The sequence below is a fragment of the Petaurus breviceps genome, unplaced genomic scaffold (assembly GCF_028583685.1).
Source record: "Petaurus breviceps papuanus isolate PSGF00001 unplaced genomic scaffold, PetGlider_PUasm1.0 178, whole genome shotgun sequence".
Lineage (NCBI taxonomy): Eukaryota > Metazoa > Chordata > Mammalia > Diprotodontia > Petauridae > Petaurus > Petaurus breviceps.
The window spans coordinates 33,773,955-33,796,617 of record NW_027185777.1 but is presented as its reverse complement, the minus strand read 5'-3'; the positions used below and the strand labels follow the sequence as shown (position 1 = coordinate 33,796,617).

General features: G+C 40.1%; 1 protein-coding gene and 1 long non-coding RNA gene across 3 annotated transcripts in view; one reads left to right on the top strand and one right to left on the bottom strand.

Moving 5' to 3' along the window:
- Nucleotides 1-22,663, bottom strand: part of ADARB2 (adenosine deaminase RNA specific B2 (inactive)) — a 660,801-nt gene that overhangs the window by 186,669 nt on the left and 451,469 nt on the right. For both annotated transcript variants that reach the window (XM_069086535.1, XM_069086536.1), the window contains one exon: nt 3,616-4,520. In XM_069086535.1, coding sequence (XP_068942636.1) covers nt 3,616-4,520 — 905 coding nt within the window. The remainder of the gene's footprint in view (nt 1-3,615; nt 4,521-22,663) is intronic.
- Nucleotides 13,251-22,663, top strand: part of LOC138159803 (uncharacterized) — a 15,138-nt gene continuing 5,725 nt past the window's right edge. Inside the window, exon 1 of the long non-coding RNA XR_011167989.1 lies at nt 13,251-13,498. This is a non-coding gene — a long non-coding RNA (uncharacterized lncRNA). The remainder of the gene's footprint in view (nt 13,499-22,663) is intronic.

The window sequence follows — 22,663 nt, the reverse complement described above, 5'->3', positions numbered from 1 at the left end:
GTTCTGAATGAGGCTTAGCACACAACTCGAAGACCGTTTTAGGAAGCATCGGACTTAGCTGGGAGGAGAGGAGACTCGAGAATCCAAAGAAAATGATTAGGTCCCTAAATTGCTGATGGTGACAGAGGGTGGCAGATGATTCCCAGGAAGTGACCAGGATTCATTCACCCTACTGAAGTTAACAAAGATCAGTGGCAGAATGAAAGGAATTCATCCCTTCATACAGATGGCAATTTATTTATTATAATAATTATTATTTTTGGTGTTTTTGGAGGGTAGAAGGCAGGGCAATTAGGGTTAAGTGACTTGCCCAAGGTCACACAGCTAGTCAAGTGTTAAGTGTCTGAGACTGGATTTGAACTTAGGTCCTCCTGACTCCAGGTCAGTGCTCCATTCAATAAGCCACCTAGGTGCCCCAAGATGGCAATTTAAGGGGCACAATTCATGGACCAGCAACCTCTGTAGTCCCTAGTGCCAACAATTAGGTCAAGTGGTACTTTGGTGAAGGGTCATCTCTAAGGCTATGCTGCAGACAATAGAGAAGGATAGCATGAGTAAGAAAAAGAGAGAGAAAAGAAAAGGAATGGGAAAGCAGGGGAAGGAGATGGGAGCAAAAGGAAATAGAAGATTAAAAAAAGGAAAAAAAATCAAGAGGCACATGGGGTGATTGTATACAATGCCACCAATGATTGCTTCAAGTGACATTCAACAACAGCTATGCCATCAATCTCTCCTGATCCTAAAATATCCTTAGATTCTCTTGAAATCAATTATAATTAAGGTAGGAGGGGTCTGGGATTGAAAATATTCAAGTGTGATATTGAACATATAAACATACAATGATATTGAACATACAAAGCCCAATATCCAGTCCCTGTTGAGAGATCTATTTTTTATATCTATTACTATTGAGGAAACCACCATCCTTCCAGTCCCCCAGGCTCTAAACAGCTATCATCCTTGGCTCCACACTGTCTCTCCTCCCTCCCCCATCCAATCTGTTGCCAAGGCCTGCCAATTTCATCTTTGCAGCATCTATTGAACAAGCTCTCCTCTATCAGGACTTCAATTCATGCCGGGACTATTGTAGTAGCCTGTGGGTGGCAGTTTTTGCCTCTATTCTCTACACACTGCAATCTGTCCCCCACTCAGTTGTCCAAGGGATTTTTCCTAAATTGCAAGCCTGACCATGTTACTCCTCTACTCCATAAATTCTAGTATCCCCTATTACCTATAAGATCAAATACAAAATTCTCTGTTTGGCATTCAAAGCCCTTTATAACCTAGTCTTCCCTACCTTTCCAGTTTTCTCACACCTTATTCCCTGACATGTACTCTTAAATCCAATGACATTGGTCTCCTTGCCATCAATGTCTTTTGGCTCTGGGAATTTTCTCTGTTCATGCCCCTTGAGTGAAATATTCTAACTTGTTTCTGTCTCTTGGCTTCTCTGGCTTCCTTAAGTCTCAGCTAAAATCCTACATTCTACAGGAAACCTTGTGCAATCCTTTTTAAATCTGATGTTTTCCCTCTGTCACTTATTTTCTATTTATCTTGTACATACCTTGAATGTACATAGTTGTTTGCATGTTGTTTTCCCCATCAGACTGTGAACCCCTTGAGGGCAGGGACTATCCTTTGTCTCATTTTGTATCCCCTGTTCTTAGCAGGGTCTTACACATAATAAGTTACTTAATAAATGCTGATTGACTCTGACACTAGTTTGTAGCTTATAAAATATTTTGTATTAATGCTTGGAAGGAAAGACAGCAAGACAGACTGAGTAGAGAGATGGCCTCAGCCTCTAGAAGACCGGGGTTCAAGTCCCACCTATGACACATACTGGCTATGTGACTTTGGGTAACCTCTCAGTACCCCAGACAACTATCTGAGTCTCTAAGATACATAATAGATACCTTTCCATATTCATAGGCATTGACAGATAGAGTTTTCTCACTGGAGCTTCCTACACCAATTATAGAATTCTCCTGGTCCAAAGGAGGGAAAACAAAATTAAACTACCTGTTTCTATGGCATCATGCATTCATTATGTGACACACTGAGCATTTGATTTACCAAAGTGAACCCTTTAAGTGGAATCTAGCTCTAAGACTGGGGCTCTGCTACTGAGTCTACATTTGAGTCTTCTTTTGCTTAATGTTAATGAGGAACAAGCTAAAAAGTTCTTAACTTATTGGTCTTTGCTAAATAGAATTGTGATTTTAAAAAGGTAGAAAAAAGCCATATTTTCCTCTAAGAGAAATCACATAGCACTAACTAGTTGTGTGACTTTGGGCAAGTCATTTCTTTTGAATTCAGCCTTGGTTTGTTCATCTACAAATTGAGAAAGTTCGCCAAAAGCATGTCTGAGGTCACAGGAACAAGATGGTGGAGTAGAGAAAGAGCTGACTTTAGAACTGGGACCAGAGAGATTCAAGCCCTGCCTTTAACAGGTGCTGGCTTCATGAACATCTTGGTGTTCTAGACAGTGCTCAGGTTTTATAAACTGTAGAGAAGGGGCCAGAATGCACTGGCAGAGAAATTGTTCACCTGGAACATTACTGAAATCACAATTACAGTCCCAATCTCTGAATTTCTTTTCCTTATCATGTTCAGTAGACCTTTCTTGATATTTGGAAAATAGACATTTATTTTTAGGTGGCCACAGATCCCTAATTCACAAATCCCCAACTGAACAAAGCAGAGACCAACTAGGAAGACACTCTACAGACAATCAAACGGTGACTTCGGAAAGCAAGTGGCCCAATTAAGCTGTCTGCTTCCTCTGTTTTTGTCTTACATCTGTTTTACCCTCCTCTTCCATCCTCATTTCTGGCTTCCAGGGGGACAGAATTAATCAGGACAGGGGGAGGGTGTGAATATTGAGGCCACACACTATAACTGACTTTTATGTGCAATACTTGGCATTCAGAATCAAAGACTGAAGCAACTGGCTAATATTTTGGCTTTTGTTTGCTTGCTCTGAAATGCTTTCTTAGCCAGAAAACTCAGTTAATATTATAACCCAAAGAACACTGATAATCATAACATGATTAAAAAAAAAGTTAGCCCTTCTTGGTCACTTAAATATCCCTGGAAATCAAATTAATACAAAGAAATGTTTAATAATCTGTCTCTCTCTCTATATATATATATGGATCTATCCCGTAGATAAATGGCTTTTTTTTTGCTAACAGGGAAAAAAAGAATTCTCCCTCTCAAGCTTTCCTTCTCCCTTTTATCTTGTACTATCGTATCTTCCCTTGTAGTCAGTTGCATCATTACAAAAATTACCTGGCTTCATTAATTCCCTCATTACCTCTGGCAAGTTAGAACGTTGACATTCTCTCTCCTTTCTTCACATTCACACTGTCCTTTCACCAAAAAGCCTGCAAATTGCTCCTAATGATAAGGACAGAGGGGGAAGAAAGGGGCCTTTTGTGCCCTGGGAAGAAGCCTTGCTTTCCTGGAAAGGATGTGCTTGGCGGTAACACACTACTTACGGTAATTGGAAGAGAGTGGTCTGCCTGGTCCCCCATTACAGCAAGAACAATAACAATTCACATTCATCTTAGCATTCTTCCACCTGGGTGGCAGCTACCTGAGAATTCTCACCTGTGGCAAAGGGTTACATTTACTCCTGCTGGGAATGTGGCTGGGCAGCCGAATGTTAAAGAGGGCCTGAAGAGCAGCCTGGGCTGCTTGGCCCTTGGCCAGCTTCTTGCTACGTCCTGAGCCTTCAAATGTCCTCCCATCCACTCTCACTGCCATCACAAAGCTCTTGGCATGCTGCTTCTCCACTGTCTCGGAAAGGCAGATGTATCTCAGCCCTGAGCGCAGTTCATTCAGCACCACCACTGGGTTCTTTTCCCTCTCCCCCTGGAAGCCTGACTTGGACTTGGGCTTTGCAGGACCCATCAAGTCCAGTCTGTGGTAGAGTAACCTCCCCTGTCGGTAAGCTGTCGACAGCAATTCAGTGTTAACGGGATGACAGCTGGAAAAGTTGTCATTTGGGGGGGATGGTTCAAACTCTTTGAATAGAGTGTCTGGGAAATCAGCCTGGTCAGAGGTAAAGTCTGTAGATGGGCTGATGCCATTCCCCATGGCAAAGTGTGCTTGGCACGCATTGGGAAACTGGACAAAAGACTTCAGGGCTAACTCTGCTGCCCTCATCTTCGCTTTCTTTTTTGTGGGTCCTGTGCCTTCAAAGGTAAAGCCATTAACTTCTACAGCTACAGCAAAGATGGGAGCATGGACTGGTCCTGTCTGAGAAACCATTTTGTACTGTAAACCTGGTTTCAGTTCATGGAGTTGGACCAGAGCATTCTTTGGTGTCACCGACCATGAGAGTTTCTTCCAGATGAGTTGGAGTTTGCAGAAATGGCCGCTGTTCCCTTCCTCTAAGGGTCTTTTCCTCTTGATGCTGGATGTCCCTCCTCTTGAGTGGTCACTGGATGGCAGTGGCTTCGCTTCCAAGTTGCCCACGTTGCGGTTTTCCTTCACTTCTGCACTGCTGCTACCTGGTGGTGAGAATAAATGAGTCACAACAGCAGGAAAGGGTAGGTTGCTATTGCTGACAACTATAGCACCATGCTTCAGGCTTTGAGATCAAGGCAAACGAAAGCCTCTAACCTGGCCTCATTAGCAAGGTCAGTGTATTCCAGGACCTCTGAAATAATTTACCGGCAACTATCAATTAGAGAACAAACCTGCGTCATGAAGTACATGAAAACCAGCATTCTATACTCCTTTTGCTGGTAATGAGAGCTGATGCTAATATTATGATTTACCCTTTGCATAGTGCTCTGCACTTTATTGTATCCTCACAGGTTGTATGATGCCTCATTTTATAGATGAGGAAACTGAGGCTCAAGGAGGTTGGGCAAATTGCTCTGTTTTTCACTTAGCAAGTAACAGGGTCGCTTGTCATTTGGACCTGTCTCTCCTGAGTCCCAGCTTAGTCCTCTTCTGTATGATCATTCCACCTTTCTGGTAGAAATTATTACACACTGCCTGATGAGTGGGGGAGTAACTACCTGCCACAGATCAATTTGCAATTAGTGCCTTGATGAGCCAAGAAATTCATTCTTAAACAGTTCTGGGAGAGCTATATTTCTGACAAGAGGAGGGTGGGAATGGGAGGAAGGCAGCTAGCCTGCCCAGTGAATGATCCTGCGTGTTATAACCAGTCCTGGATTGTTATGCAGAGGTTGCTGAGCAGGCAGAAATAGCTGCCAATATCCCACAAAATGACTCTTCCTGCATTTCCCCCACTTTATTCCATCCATTAAAAAGACGAGTTTAAAGAAAACCTTCTCTTTGCCCGGGGTAGTTTAAACATCCCCTTCAGGAAGTAGGAAAGAAATAAGCATTTATTCATTGCCGACTATGTGCCAGGAATCATGTGAAACATTTTACAAATATTTTATTTGACAACAATAACCCTTGCAGGTAGGTGCTTTTATCCCCTTTTTACAGAAGAGGAAACTAAGGCAAATAGAAGTTAGGTGACTTGCCCAGGGTCATACAGCTAGTAAGTATCTGAGGCTGAATTTAAACTCAGGTCTTCTTCACTCCAGGTTGAGAACTCTATTAGCTTTGATGACTTAGCTGCCTTGAGGGGATAAGACCATGGAGTTCAATGATTCAAATCCTGTCTAATTTTGAGAGCTTTGAGATTCCTAGCTGAGTGACTGTGGCCAATGTAATGGTACATTACTCCACAGCAATTGTATCTTTCTTAACAGCCTTTCCAGGTACTTTTTGATCCTGGAAGAGCTTCAAAGAGGCAGTTAAATGACTCATCCTCAAATTGGTGTCTCTGGTGGCCAAATCTTTGTGCCATAGAGTCCAGCTCCGAGGTGCCTACTCCACTTTCTGCCCAATTCACTTCCGCCCTGTTCCTTCCCTCCTGCAGACATCTGCTTTTGTGACAGGCAAAGAAGAATACAATCCCCACCTGGAATTGCAGGTGGAATGAGGAGAAACAGAAGTAATAACTTGAGTTGGGACAAAGCCAGACAATCTTTGCTTAGGTTAAGAAAACCAAAACAACAAAACAAAACCAAAACCCAAACCTTAGGATCTTTCAGGGGCCACAAGTAGTTATGACACAATCTGTATGTTTTATCCAAAAGAACATGGACCTGTTGCAGCACCTCTGACTGTCCTGTTCATCCCCTCCCTGACATCAAGCTTGATTGCATACTGGACTTTCTGTATGTCTGTCAAGAGTTTTCTTGCCAAAGACCCAATTTAGTTTGACCATCTAGCACCTAGGACAGAGGTTTCTTTTTCTTTTTTTAAGATTTTGACAACTGTGTCTCAGAATATTTGGTTTCTTTGTAAAACTCTATTTTATTTTATGCATTTAAAACATTTTTTTCTGAGAGGGGACCTTTAGGCTTTACCTAGTCAAAGAGATTTGTGAGAAAAGAAAAAGGTTAAGAGTTCCTAGGATATTCTCAGAGAAAGCTTTACATGAAGAGGTGGTCCATGGCTTGAGTAAAGGTCCCCAAACTTTCTATATGATCTAAACCCCTTCTGTTTATTCCTTCCTTTAATAAAATGATAAATATACATAATAGCAGACTTTATGGTTAATGTTCTGCTGTTTTCCTTTGCCCCATGCCAGTTCTGCCTGTATTATATGTCCATCACTCCCTATGTCCACCCTAATAGTTTTTACATGTCCGATTAGCACTAAGCTTCAAGTGTAGTTATCTCCTAGTTTTAGGCTGACTTTCAAGGCAAACAGGTGGCATTTAGTTCTATTATCTGCTCCCTTTTCTTATTTATAGTGCTGTTCTCTGAGCCCCTTTTGTCCATATATTTTAAAAAGTGTATTTTTCTAAACACTGAAAGACTCACTTTTACTTTCAGGTACTTATTTCCTGTGGAATATACTGGCCTCTCATTTACTTATTTAGGGGCTATTACCCTAAAAGGAATTTATCCAAGTTTAAATCAGAAGTTTGAGGCAGGCACCAACCTTAAAATTCTATGCTTTGTTGAAAGTTTCTGGATTAAAAAAAATCAATCTATCTGGAGACTAACATATGGATATTTTCAAAAAAAGTCACACAGTAATGATATAAGTAATCCATTCTCATTACCAGCTGCCTGCATAAACATTTCCTTCTAATATCTGAGTGATGGCCTGGCTTAGGCAACTCCTTAGCAACAGAGTTAATAATATTTTCACATGATTGGCATGTGTTTGATTTATATTTTAATAAATCATACATGTTTGTATTTCCAGTGCTTAGCAGAGTACCTGGTATGTAGTGGGAGCTTAATAAATGGTTGTCGATTAATTTCATTCAAATACATTTTGGCATACCAATAAAGGATGATATTAAGAGCAATAAAAATACAATTTCTGCCATCTAAAATAGTGCTCTCTAAATTGGGCACTGAGATAATTTGTTGGGGGGGGGGCATGACATGACTTGGGATTGTTATCAACCTAGTCGCTATGACAATCAATTGTGGACAGGTCTCCAATACAATTATATGACCTTGTCTGTTTATTAGAATTTTCTGCCTCCCCCAATTCTGCCCATTCCTACTGCTGGTCTCTCCCTACTCCACTGGGCTTGAACCTCTGAGTATATATAACCCAAGACCCAATAATCTTTAATGACTGTGCAGGCAAATCTCACCCTCAACCCAACCCCTATCACCTCATATCAGCTTTTCACTACCAGGCCCTGGTTATAAGACATATCCTACAGTCACCTACATATAGTTTAGTATTTATATGTGAGAGAAACAATAAATAGCACAGCATGAGCAGGTATATTTAGGCTGTGCATCAAATACATTATTTTTCTGAGCAAACCTGCCCCTCCTCTGAATTCTCTCTTTGTGCCAAGGGTACACCCTCCTTCTAGTCATCCAGTCAGAAGCTTGGTGCAATCCTCAACTCCTCCTTCAATCTATATATTTGCATAATTGCCAGATTTTGCTTTTTCTACCACCACAGTAATCTCCCATATCTGTCCACTTATTGGAGTCACATCCTGGCTGAGGTCTCTTACTGGTCCACTTCAGTAACATCCTAATTAATCTTCCTAGTTCAAATCTCATTTCCAAACTGTCTTTCATGTAGCTGTCAGTCACTCCCCTACTCAATTAACTCCAGTGGTTCCTCATCCACTTGAGGATCAAAATTAATATTTCTGTTTTTATTTCTATTTTTGCTTTTTGTTTTATAATGTACACAATTATTGGTACAGTTATAGCAATATAATTTATAAATATACATGTAGTGGACATATATGCTTTTTAACATATAGGGTTTCAGAAGGATTTAGAGAACACTGGTCTAAAATGTCTTATTTTTCCCTTAACCTTCTGTCCATTTGGGAAAACAACAAATACTATTCATATTACACTTATCTCCTCCTCTTCTTCCTTTTCCTCCATTAATTAATCAACATGTATTTATTAACAACCTACCATGTGCCAGCCAGACCCAGTGCTAGGCACTGGAGATATAAAGACAAACCTGAAATATTCCTTGTCCTCAAGGAGCTTATATTCTACCAGGGAGACAACATGCAAGTATATATAACATGTATGTAAGTTAATGCGCAGTTAATTCATAAACAGCTGAGGATCAGGAAAGGCTTTATATAAAACATAGGCTTGAGCTGAATGAAAACTCTAGGAAACTAGATATTCTAAATATTCTAAAACAGATATTCTAAACTAAATATTCTAAATAAATTCTAAATATGTGAGGAGGGAATATGTTCAAGACAAGGGGTTTAGCCAGTACTAAGGCTCAGGAGAAGAGAAAAAGAATGATGAACCATGTACAGCAGAGGTGTCAAATACATCAACGCTCCTGAGTACTGCCTGAACTAGATTAAAATATAAATTGGAAATATCTAACAAAATAAATAAAAATAAAATAGAACATAGATAATGTTAATATGTGGTTTTCTAAGGCAATATCCAACCAGCAGGTATCCACATGTATGACTTAGTGGCCTCTTTTCTATCTGAGTTTGTCAACACTAGTCTTCAGAGTAAGGAGGTGAGTATGGCTAGACTGTCAAGAGTGTGACTGGGAATAATATTTAATAACACTTAAATGATGGGATGGAACCAGGTTGCAAAAAGTTTTATATGTCAATTTTGCCTACATTATTTCTGTAATTTTGTCAGGTACAGGCAAACTTTATTGGTCTTAGCTGATGTAGTGGGAGCTTAAGGCAAAGGAGTGCTGAGGTCAGGGACCTAGCTTCTTATCCCAAGAATGCTTAAAGCTTTTAAGTAAAATTCTACATCCCATGGGACAGCTTTTGTTCAAATGAGGTTAATATTAAAAAAAAAACAACCAAACAAACATTTAGTTAACCAACATTTGCTGGAGGAATGATTCTGAGTTCCAAATAATAAAAAGTAATAAAAAAAATTCCTGTAAGAGTAATTACAACTTTAATTGCTACGCAAGTTTATTTCTATTGTGGTAGCCTATTCACCACTAAATTAGTCAGCTTCTCAGGCTGAAACTTCCAAATCTAGTGCTATTTGTTGTGGAAAGCCCTAGGAATCAATGATTAGAAAATTATGGCAACTGTAATGTGTCAGGTTCCTCGCGTCCTTCCATCTTGGCTTCAGTGGTCTCTACCCTGAAATCTTTTGGGGTTTGCTCACAGAAAACCTGTTCATGATGTACCTATAAATTCTTGGTGCCTACCATCTCTTGTCTAAGTTACTGGAACCTGGCAGCATTGTTATTGTTAACACAGGCAGTCAGGATAATTGGGCCAAAGGACAGGGAGGCAACGGCTGCTGCTTTTAAGGTGCTGAAATAGGACAGCAGCTTCTCTCTCACTTTGAGGTTCTCTGGAAGCAATAATAAAGCAGAAAGAAGTCAAGCTTTGGAACTGGGCACTCTTTCTAAAGAAGAGGAGCAGGACGACATAAAGCCTCCATGTGGAGGAGCACTGGACTATTGGGGAATTACCTGGAAGGTTCTTCCCAACCTGGAAAGAGTTCTGGACCTGGAGTCAGGAAGAAATGAGTTCAGATATGACCTCAGATGCTTTCTAGCTGTGTGACCATAGCCAAGTCACTTGACCTCTATCTGCCTCAGTTTCCTCATCTGTAAAATGGAGATAATAATGGCACCTATCTCACAGGGTTGTTGTGAGGATCAGATGAGATAAAATTTGTAAATTGCTTGGCACAGTGCCTGGCACATAGTAGATACTTAATAAATGCGTATTCCCACTCTTCCTGTATATCTGTATTTTTATTTCCCAGTGTTGTGTGTACATCCCTGGGGGAAGCTTTATATACTGGACTGTGCTATAATCTGCTTGAGTCTTTAGGTGTTGAATACACTAGGGTTTGGAAGTTATTTTGAATTCCTCCTTATCTAAATTTTTAGCCTTTACCTTATGGCTATGTCAGACTTTTGTAGATGCTTATTGACTTAAAATCTGTAATCCTTGATAACTTGATTTTAAATGAACCTCCTCTTCCTCTGTTGAGTTTATGGCACAGTCTACTGCTTATCTTGTTTCTATCTCTTGATAATTAGGATTCCTTTTGACCATGATAAGTATTCTCTTTGTCCATCTTTGATGAAAATTCAAGCACTTGGTTAGGATTCTGCTGTAGGCTCTGATGGCCATCCTACAGTTGGACAAAACCCTATTATTTCTTTGAGGTCTTCCAGAGAATAATTGCCATTCTTAGAGAATCTCTTCAGATTGATAAAAATGTCACATTTATCTGTACTTCTCTACAATGGCTATATGAGTTCAGTAGTATAAATATTATTGTCACCAAGCCAAGGCCTCAGACTCTAAATTATCCTTCCACCACAGTTTGTTTCCTTGTTTCCTCTCCTGTTCAATCAATGTCTTATAGGAAATGAGAGAAAATCAAAATGATTCTAGAATGTTGTTCTCTATAGAATGAGTGGTGGGCAGGAAAATTTCTGTTTTTTTTGGTTTAGGTCTTTGTGTGTTGCTTCTTAGAGAAGTAATACTAATAGCCCATATTTTTATAGTGTCACAAGGTTCAAACATCACTTTCTCTAAGACAATTCTGTAATGCCCATTTTAATGATGAAGAAACTGATGGTCAGAAAGTTTAAGTGACTTGTCCAAGGTCACAGGTCTAACAGATATCAGAGCTGGGATTCAAAAGTAAGTCTCCTGACTCCAAGTACATCTGTTCTTTTCACCATATTAGTATTTCAACCCTTTAAAGTCTCTTAGGTGGCAAGTCACAAAAAAGTCTTGTTCTTTTTATTCCCTTGTTAAACAAATGAGACATATGGTGATCCTTATGGATAATTCAACTTAAAAGAGATTCTGAGTACTAGACCTCATTTGGATTCCCCCACTTGGGAATTAAGTGAAGAATTGGGAGAATGAAATTGACCCCATAACCACCACATTGCTAGTACTCTGTGTTTATCATTGAGTTTTTGGAGAGCAACATGAACAGGTGCAATTCATAGAGTCTTGCAAAGGCACCAGAATAACCCGCCAACTCTATTTGAAATTCATGGACCTCAGAGTGGCGTCCTAACATTCAGAGGCATTCATTTCAGTGTTGCTGAATATTTGTTCGGATCACGAAAATCGTTCAGAATGCCATCATCAGTGCCAGGGCATCACTATCATCATTCTTTGAAAGCCATCAGCAAAACCCAAACATTTGTCTGGAAAATATTTGGCATGGTGCTATGCCAGCCCCTGTGATAAGCTGTCCCATATTTGCTGGCATCTCAACCCTACCCTAGTTTAACTTTCTAGATTGTGAGATGGTTCCATTCATTTTCCTTTAGCCAGTCTGCCTGTAAATAATAGGTTGGGAGAGATAATTTTTTTTTCAAGTGAGTGAACCTAAATGTTTTGTAAGTTGTAGAGATGCTACACATTCATTCTTAATCTATCTCAGCAGGGTCAATTGCCCTTGAAATGTCAAACAATGAATTCTGAACATTTGTATAGACACAAGCAAGTATCTCTACAAATAACTACAATCTGCATTTATAGGGCAACTGAATTTATCATTCCCCCCTCTCCCTTGGGCCATCTTAAACAAGAGAGTAGATCAACTCAATGATATTGCAAATGGATTGCCAATGAATACTTCAAACTCAAAACCTTCTACATTTTAGGAGATGACCATAGGATCACAGATGTAGAGCTGGAAGAGTCTGACTCACTCATTGTAAAGATGAGGAACTGACCTCAGGGCTAAAGAGGTTGACTTGCCTAGGGTCACTCAGCTCATAAGTGCCTGAGGGGGTATTTGAACCCATGTTTTCTGACTTCACTACAGTGCTTTAGCTATTGTACCACGTGGTCCTATGAAGAGCCATGGCTGGTAAAATTTATCTTCTGAGAGTTAATCTAGTCATTGCATAACAGGTAAAGTATGTTACTGGGTCCCAAGTGAAGCCAATACTTGAAGAACTCAAAGACATTTCCACACCACTGAGTTGCTGGAGTAGGAGTTTACCAACTCAAATTGCCGAATCAAGAAACCATTTTGTTTGTTTAATCATCCATTATTTTCCATTATAGACACCCATTGTTGTTTGTTGTTGAGTTGTGTCTATTTCTTTGTAACCCCATCTAGGGTTTTCTTGGCAAATATACTGGAGTGGTTTGCCATTTCCTTCTCCAGTTCATTTTGTAGATGAGGAAACTAAGGCAAACAGGGTTAAAGGATTTACCAGGAGTCACACAGTGTCTGAGGCCAGATTTGAACTCAGGGAGATGCCAGCTGCCCCAGAAGATACCTAACTTCATGATTAAACTGTCATCCTAATTTATGGAAGTCAATCAAAGGTTATCTGCCATTTGCTTTGATTATTAGCAACACAGGAGGTATCTGTGGCACCCAGTGCATAGTAAGCTGGTTTTAAAACTATCAAGGCCTGGCTTTAAGTGCCTCTTATATACTGGATATAGAATCCTGGGCCTAGCACTGAACTTAATGGGACTCTGTGAAACCAAGATGACTAAAGAGTTGAATGGCATCAGTAGAGGACATTTCCCCACTAAGAACTCCTTATATTAATGAAATCAGAGGTCCAGTCCCTATCCAGGTTATCAACAACACATGCACTCTTCTACAAAGTAATTGAGTGGTGTTCTGAGGAGAGAATTAAAAGGGTAAAGAGGAGGTCCTATTAAGAAGGCAGAAGAAATAACAATCAGATATGAAGAATTTTACAACTCACTAGGACCTTAGATATTATCTAGTCCCTGGGCTAGAGTGAACTGGTCTAGTTTCACTCCCTTTACTTCACAGATGAAGAAACTGGGACCCAAGGAGCCTCCATGTCCAAGGTCACACAGATTGTCAGAGGTATGTCTGTTCAGGGTCTCTGAATCCTGGTCCTGAGCTCTTTTTATATAGAGACTTCCAAACTGGTGGCAGGTGTGGAGCCAGAGAAAAGAAAAGAATGACTTGAAAACTGCATTCAGGAATATCCAAGATTCCTGTTAGGGTAAGAATTTTATTGCTTGTTCTCAGTTTCAGTGTGGACACCCCTCACTTCTCCACAGGGTAGATCATAACTATACCTTCTCATGTCGACATTTTTCCAAAAGTTTCAATGGATATTACCTATTCACTGAAGGTCTCTCTCTCTCTTTCTCCTTCCTTCCTTCCTTCCTTCCTTCCTTCCTTCCTTCCTTCCTTCCTTCCTTCCTTCCTTCCCTCCCTCCCTCCTTCTTTCCTTCCTTCCTTTTTTCTCTCTCCATTCTCTCTCTCCATTCATGTCATTATAGATGTAAAGATGGAAGAGGTCTTAAAGCCTCTCTAATCCAACCCCTTAACTGGGGACGAGGAAGGCAAAATTACTAAATGCCGTGTCCGAGGTCACATAGGCAGCAAGGTTAAGAGATGGAATTTGAATCCAACTTCTCTGCCTACAGAGCCAGGGCTTTCCCCCTGCCTTCTAACGTACTCATTCCACAGGTAACAGGGCAGCACTTAGCCTGTCTATCTGTTATACCTCATTTTTCTTTCATGACTCACTTATCTCCTTTCCCAGCCATATATTTCCTAGCTTCTATCCTTTATTCCACTTCTTTTTACAAAGGATGCCATTTGTCATATGCCACAACCTGCTTTTGCTTATCATGCATCTCTTTGTTGCCCTATGGATCTGATCATACATCTGACCCTTTGCAGCCATAAGGAGTCATCAAAAGAATGTGGATGTTAAAAAGATGGTGTGTGTGTATTTTACAGAACAACTTGGGGCAATTGAAAGTGCTCCATAAGAGTAAATTCCCCCCCCCCCCCCTTTACTGCTTTCAGGGTTTTGGCCATAACAGGAAGGAGTGATATATGGAATGTCGGCTTGAGAAGATGCTAGAGTCAAGTGAGGATTTTTTTAGGGGCAGTAGGTTGGATAGAACACTAGACCTGGAGCCAGGAATTCCTGAGTTTGAATCTGGCTTCAGATACTCAATAGCGTGACCCTGAGCAAGTCACTTAACCTCTGTTTACTTCAGTTTCTTCATCTGTAAATTGGGAATAATAACAGCACCTACCTTCTTAGGGTTGTAAGGATCAAATGAGATAGTATTTGTAAAATGCTTAGCACAATGCCTGGCACATAGTAGGGACTTAATAAATTTCAGCTATTATTATAATTATGTTTTTAATAATTATCAAACAATGGGAAAGACCTGGACACCTTTGTTGGAAGGAGTAGTGAATGGGAAGATTAGAGGTAACAAGGGTGTCTGATGAAAATATGAAAAGTGAACACAGAGACTTTGACAAATGATTTTTCTGCAGTCGAACACAGTCAAAAAGTTGCCTGAAAATTGTGGAGTATGCAAGATCCCGCTATGTTGACTGGTGGTTATTTAAAAAAAGTTGACAGAGCAAATTTCAACCTAAAAGGCTCCCCCCTAACAAGATATCATTTGCACATGTGTCAGTATCATAGAAGATTCTTTGATAGATGTAACCACAGATCGAGTTTTGTTCAGTGAGTCATAAAACGAGCATAGGCAGGCTCTTCATATTTGTGGAGGACTAAATGAGATATGGAAATGGGGTTAAATAAGCATGGGATTTTAAAAATTATTATTTGGAAGTAAGAATTTCCATGTGTCTTCCCTAAAAACAAATATACGACAACGAATGCCTGTCAGTGCTCTAAACCCTTTAATAGAATATGGAGGGAGGCTATGTTGGAGCATCCCTCCTTGGACATCAGCCAGAAGAGATAGATGCAATCTCTCTAAGATGACTTAGGTATTCATGTGCAAGGGGGTGGAGTAGATGATCACTCAAGGTCGCTTTCACTCCTTTGATTCAAAGACTGAAATAAAATTTGCCTAGGAGCTGGGGAACAACCTTGGTTGGAGCCTCTAATCTCCTATTGATTTGCCACCAAGAGCGATGGAAAGTTAGAGCGAGACAGTAAATATTGTTCAAGGCAGCTAGCAGTGGGTTTGGAATCAGGAGACCTAGGTTTGAATTTCAGCTTAGACACTTGGTATCTGTGCATATCCCGCAGCCTCTATACTGTTCGGTTTCTTTGTGCTCTCATCTGTTTACCTCTATGAGCCTCAGATGCAAAATTTCTCTAGATGCAAAATAGGGACTGCAATACTTATACCCCCTACCTCACAGGGTGATGGGGAAGTCATTTTATCAACCATAAAGTGCTATATATAAAATCACAAATTGCTTTGATTATTCTAAGGTCCTAAATGCTTCCCTGTAAGGGCATGAATCACAGAGTCTCAGAGTTAGGTCCTCAGAAGCTATTAAATCCAGCCCATCCTTCAATAGAAACCCGCTTTACAAAATCTGTAACAAATGACAACAATGTGGTAAAGTGGACAGAATGCTGGGCCTGGAATCAGGAAGACGTGAGTTCAAGACATGAGCCTCAGACATTTCCTAACTATGTGATCCTGGGCAAGTCACTTGACTACTGTCTGCCTCAGTTTCCTCATCTATAAAATGAGGATAATAATAATACCTACCTGTCAGGGTTATTGTGAGGGTAAATGTGATGATATTTTAAAAGTATCTTACAAACCTTAAAGTGCTCTATAAAAGTCAGCTGGAGCCAGCTTAAACTGACTTGGAGCAAGTAATTATTATATTTTCTATACGAGCTATTAACACTTTGAAAATAAGCAAATGGGGGCAGCTAGGTGGCACAGTGAAGAGAGCACCAGCCCTGGAGTCAGGAGGACCTGAGTTCAAATCTGGCCTCAGACACTTTAACACAAAACTAGCCATGTGACCTTGGGGAAGTCACTTAACCCCAATTGTCCTACCTTCTCCCCTCCAAAAAGAAAAAAAAAAGCAAATGCTATGTATCAGGGTTTGATTTATTGTACTGGTGATTCTTTAGGCTTAAGAAAGTGATGCAGAAAATGTGAATAATGGAGCTTGAACTTAAGAGCAGGTCATGTGGACATTTTTTCCTTTGGAGAGCCAGTTGTTAAACATTTACAAGAACACCATTGTCTGCTATTATTAAGATGCTGTTGAAACTCTGCTTGGAGACTGCTAGTGAAAAGGAATCTATTAGCTTTCCAGGAAACCATTCCACTTTTGGATAGCCATAGCTGGTGGGAAGATTTTAATTAAAATCAGTCAATCGACAAACATTCATTAAGTACCCATTATGTTCCAGGCACTGTGCTAAGTAAACTCTGGGGATACAAAAATGAGGCAAATCATAGCCCTTACTTTCAAGGAGCTTATGATCCACTGGAGGAGACAACATGCAAACAAATATATACAAAGCAAGGATAAATAGGAGATGATTAACAGAGGGAAGGCATTGGAATGAAAGCTTCTTGTAGAAGGCAGGAGTTTAGTTGGGGCTTAAAGGAAGCCAGAGAGGTCAGTAATTGGAATGGAGAAGGGAGGGCATTTCAGGCATAGGGGATAGCCAGAGGAAACAAAATCTTCTCTACAACTTCCATTGATTTCTCTTGGTCCCGTCTTATCTGGGTAAAGAAAGACCAAGCTTAATCCCTCTGCTGCATGACATAGCCTGACAAAAACTGGAAGACGGCTTTCATGTTGCATGTAAAGGCATCTGTATTTCCAGTGCCCACATGGTACCTGACACATAGTAGGTACTGAGGAATGTCTTCTCTTCTCTAAGATAAACTCTATTCCTTACAAGCAATCCTCACGTGGCATCATCTCCAGTTCCCATTCCTTGTGCTGGCACGTCATCTTGGGACATTTTTCCATTTGTCAGTTTTTGCTTTTGTTGTTATTTTGAATTGTGTCTGACTCTTTGTGACCCCATTTGGGGTTTTCTTGGCAAAGATACTGGAGTGGTTTGACATTTCCTTCTCCAGCTCATTTTAAAGGTGAGGGAATGGAGGCAAACAGAGTTAAGTGCCTTACCCAGAGTGGCTGAGCTAATAAGTGTCTGAGGCTGGATTTGAGCTCCAGTTCTCTTGGCTCTAGGCCTGGCACTTTTCCCCCTGAGTTACCTAGCTTCTGATGTCCTTTGCCAAATGGTAAGGTCTTTATAGAGTTACTATAGATACAAGAATTATTACCATCTAAATAAATTTCATGAAATAATAAAATGGACTATGGCTTTGACCCACATTACTTATGAACTCATAGTTCCCCTGAAATGCTACTCTATGATCTTATTGGTGGTGTTTTTTGAATGAATAATTTCACCATGACTCTTTTGTAATGTCATGAGTTGGGACTGCTTTCAACAAAATACCTGTTAACAAACATAAATGGAAACAATGCCAATATCCTTCAGACTGCAAAAGATCAGCTTTAATTAATACTTGGAGGCAGCATGGTCTGTGGAAAGAGTCATAATTTTGAAATTGGAGGCCCCAGATACAAATCCTGATGGCCACTTGGTCTCTGTATGACCTTGGGCAAAATGACTTTACTCTCCGTGTGGGTTTGTGGGTTAACATATTGGTGACCTGAGAAGCTATGAATTAACTCCCTATGTTCCCAAAATGCCAGCAAAAACAAGCAAGGTAGTTGAGGTATAGATATGAGGAAGTTAGGATTAACTTTGCCTCTCATGTGAATTGGTCTGGGACCCAGAAGTGGGCCCTTTACATAAGAGGAGTATAAAGTTGGTTTTTAAGACTGGTGGGGAGCTCAGGGATTCTTCTTGTTGCCTGCCTTTTTTTTTTAACCTTCTTGCCCTTGACTGTAATTTTCTCCTCTAGGCTACTTAAAATTACTTTGAGAATTGCTTTTCTTTGATGGCATTGGAAAGTTGGAATATCATTTTAATCAAAGAATTATTTGTTTGACCTGTTGGGCTCTGAGTAATAAGTACATTGTGCTAGATTTATAATAATGGCCTAGAAAAGTTGGCCTCAGTGTTCTCATCTGTAAAATGAGAGGGTTGGATTAGACACCTACGGTCCTTCCTGGATCTAAATCTATGACATGATATTGCTAGGCAGTATATTACTTACATGCTAGGTGCTGGGTCAGCATGATGCACTGAACTTTAAAGTAAAATATCTCTCTGAAAGATACCAACTCCTTTCTTTGAAAAATCAATGCTCTTCCTCAATCCCCTGTAGATTTGTTTAAGCACACTTTTTAGAAAAATTATTATTAAATAATAAATTATTGGGGAGATCTCTGACCTTATCCCAAAATTTACCCCACCTAGAACATCTTATCTAGGTAGAGCTGTTGCTCTATCCAACTAGAAAAACCTTACAAAGAGATTCTAGTCTGGTGAAATACCTCCCATTGTGTTTTAGTCAGCCAGGTCTGAGTAGAGGTGTCTACATTGTCTAGATAGCCATAGGCAGGGTAGTCTGGATGAGAGATATGTCTCTTTGTCCAAGATGGAGTGATCAAAGTCATATCCCCCAACCCATCATTAGCATAGATCCACCTATCATTATAATATTCATTCTTCTCATTAATTGTTAACCAATCGGAGTTGATTGTCATCCTCAGAAATACCCATTTTTTTCAAGAGCATATAAGTATTGAATGGGTTCCATCATTAGTCTTTAACATTCGAGAATGCCACTTATCCCTTTTATAAAATATCCACTAGCATAATTAACAAAATGATTAATTACACAGAAACTATGTTTCTCAAACTTTATATATGTCACACTTTTCTTGTGGGAAACCAATAATTTTGTCACTGCTACCAATTAATTAGCATACTGGGTTATGGACTAGGCCCATGGTGAGACTAATTCATAATATTTTTCAATGGATGATACATAGGATTACAAAGGAGATCAATTATATAGGAATAGTTTATCTGTCTATCTATCTATCTATCTATCTATCTATCTATCATCTATCTATCTATCTATCTATCTATCTATCTATCTATCTATCTATCTAATCTATCTATCTATCTATCCTTCCATCAGCCCATTGGAGTTTACAGACCCCAGGTTAAGAACCTTTATAGAATAGTCCAGTTAATAGGACCAAACAATTTTCCCCAATATCATGAAATATGCAAAGTGGCAAAGAAAGTAATATCCCTGGGAGTTGACCTTCTGTACTTTATAATGGGAGGCAGAGGGCATATACTTGAAGCAGACTATGCTTACAGTGAATTTCAAAGAGGGGCTACAATTAGAACAAACAAGATAGAGTGCTATTCCCTTCTTGGTACTGCCTCTGATTTTGTGCAGCTGCCTCATTATGCCTTTTCCTGGGCTTTCCTTCATTTGCCAGTTTGACTTTTCACAGACCTTCAGGCTAATTTCCCCAAAATTTCATAGGTGGAACAGCCTGGTGAGTTGGGCATAATAAGTCCCTTTTTTAGCACAGTGGGGAAGGTAAAGCAGCTGGTGTCAGGAGGTAGAAATGAACAGGGATATTTTGCTAGATCAATGCACCAATATTTCAGTTCCGTAGTGAGGCTGTATTCAGCCAGGATATTTAAATAGAAGAAGCAATGCTCAGATTTGTTGGTGTATGGATATGAAAAGAGAGAATCATTTTTTTCTGAATGATTATGCACAAGAAGGCCAAGAATGTTAGCACAGCAAGGAAGATAGGGCAGTTTATCTGTAGGGAAAAATGAGGGAGAAGCTCTGAGTTAATAGCTCTGAGGATGACTTCAGGCCCATCTGATAATATGGGGAATAAGCATTTATTTAGTGCCTACTATGTTCTAGGCGATGTGCTAAATACTTTACAGATATGATCTCTGAGCATCAGAATAACCCTACCTGGTGGGTGCTATTATTCTCTCCATTTTACAACTGAGGAAACTGAGCCAGGTAGAGGTTCAGGGGCTTGCCCAGGGTCACAAAGTAAATGTCTAAGGCCACAATTAAGCTCCTGTCTTCCTGACTCTAGTCCCAGTACTTTGTCTACTGCATCCCCTAGCTACTCAGTTGGCCTGCCTGCTTCATCATAGCATGGAGAAATTCCCTGCCAGCTCGTGCTGGACAGAATCTCTTCAGATACTGCCAGTGGGAAGAGAGAGAAGAGAGAAAGGCAGGACTCTGGCACAGAAGCACAGCTTGATCTCAGGGTTTGGAAGTTCCTGAGAGTCTTTTCCCTTTGCTCCTGTACTTGAGCCACCCCTGTGCTCTTTATGTTTCCCAGGGTTGGGTTGGATTCTAACTGTGTCTGAGTTGATGAGTTGCCCAAGGCCCGAGGCCAGAGAACACTCAAGGGATTGGGGGTATTGAGCATGCGTCACCAGGACTCAGTTTCTTCTGAACCCTTTCCTCTTCATTAGAGCATAATGTTGGAGCACAGTAAGGCCAGGCAGGATGTTTGTGCCTTGTAGAGTATGGCCGTGGTGGTCTGGCGCACCGAGGCATTTCCCTTCTTTTAGCATGTTCTTCTGGCTCGCCAAACCCTTTCAGAAGCTGGTCTGGAGAGTGTAATCATTCCAGGGCATTATTGCCTGCACCCAGGCTTGTCATATAGCCCCAGGGTTTGGGGTACAGACAAACCATAGAGATGGGAGTCTGTGTCTAAGCAGAGGCTTTAGTTTAATCTGAAACTGTCTTAACTCAGCTTCTCTTTTATGAGGGATGGGTCTGCTTGGACTGAGTAGTATGACATTCCAATTCTTTTTTTTTTTGGAGGGGGGAAGGCAGGGCAGTTGGGGTTAAGTGACTTGCCCAAGGTCACACAGGTAGTAAGTGTGTCAAGTGTCTGAGGCCAGCATTGAACTCAGGTTCTCCTGACTCCAGGGCTGGGGCTCTATTCACTGCTATCCTAACACTGCTGGCCTAAATCACTATGAAACGTCTGTTAAAACTAAGCAGACAGGTACTAGATCAATATTTCTCAATAGCTGATCTCTTGCCTGGCAGCGACCTACAGAAAATTCTTCCCAGTCTGCAGACATTATATTATTAAGGCTTCTTGCTTTGTAAAATTTGTGCATCTAAAAAACATCATTCTTCTCTATTCTCTTCATCAAATTTCATCCTCTTCTTCCTATTAGTACTACTAGTACTACTACTACTAATGATTTTTGCTGTTGTTCAGTTATTTCAGTCATGTCTGACTTTTCATTATTCCACTTGGGGTTTTCTTGGGGAAGGATACTGAAGTGGTTTGCCATTTCCTTCTCTACATCATTTTACAGATGAAGAAACTGAGGCAAACAGGATTAAGCAACTTGTCACATAGTATCTGAAGCCAAATTTGAACTCAAGTCTTCCTGACTCCAGACTTGGCACTCTAGGGCTGCCTAATAATAATCTAATGATATTTTTGGATCGAATTTGAGATTTCATCAGCATGTTGCTTGGTATGGAACTACAAATTACCAAATTATTAAAAATGTAGGTAAATAAACTTTTCTGAAAGTTATAATCTTAGAGAGGTTGCCTGAACACTCAGAGATTAAGTGATCTGTCCAAGACCACACAACCAGTGCTTGGTGGAAGTAGGACAGGGATGATGGTGCTCCCAACTTGGATACTAACTTTCTGTTTATTAATCACACTGCCTTTTGATCTAATGATGTCAATATTATTCAAGAAAATGATAACATTTAGTAATAAAATAATGACTAACATTTATACGATATTTTACATTTATAATGCTTATTTTACACCTCTGAGGTGTAAAACTCTAGCTTGCCTATGGGTTTGTGATCTCTTCAATACAAGGATTGTATCCAATAACGCTCGTAAGAACTCTCCTACTGCTGATAATCCTGTATGAATTTGTCCATAAATTTTGTCCTCTCATAAATTCTCCAGAGAGAGCCCACCCAGTGGAATGTGGCCATTCATATATATTTTTTTTCCTATTGTGTGGATACAAATGGAGCATGCTGGCTGCCCATAGGCTATTCTCCCCTGCCCTGCCCATCTTTTTCTTCTGGTCATACATTTTTCTGATGTCTTCCTTTTCAACAAGTCTCTGGTACAATTGTAATGTGTTACAGCCTGCTCATGCCTTCCAAGTACCTCTTCATTGTCCTTTGAGTCATTCTTAACTCGAGATCTTCAGAGTTTATGATATTATATTACTTGCTGCAATATAATATCATGGGAAGAACATTAGTGTTAAAAATGGAATTCTGTTTCAGGGAGAAGTTTGGGGTCATTAAAAAAATGGTGCAGTTTCCTAAAAGTAATTCACCCTGTTTTTTACACTGTCAACTTGCTATGTCTACTCAAGAAAACTGAGTGTATGTGTATGCATA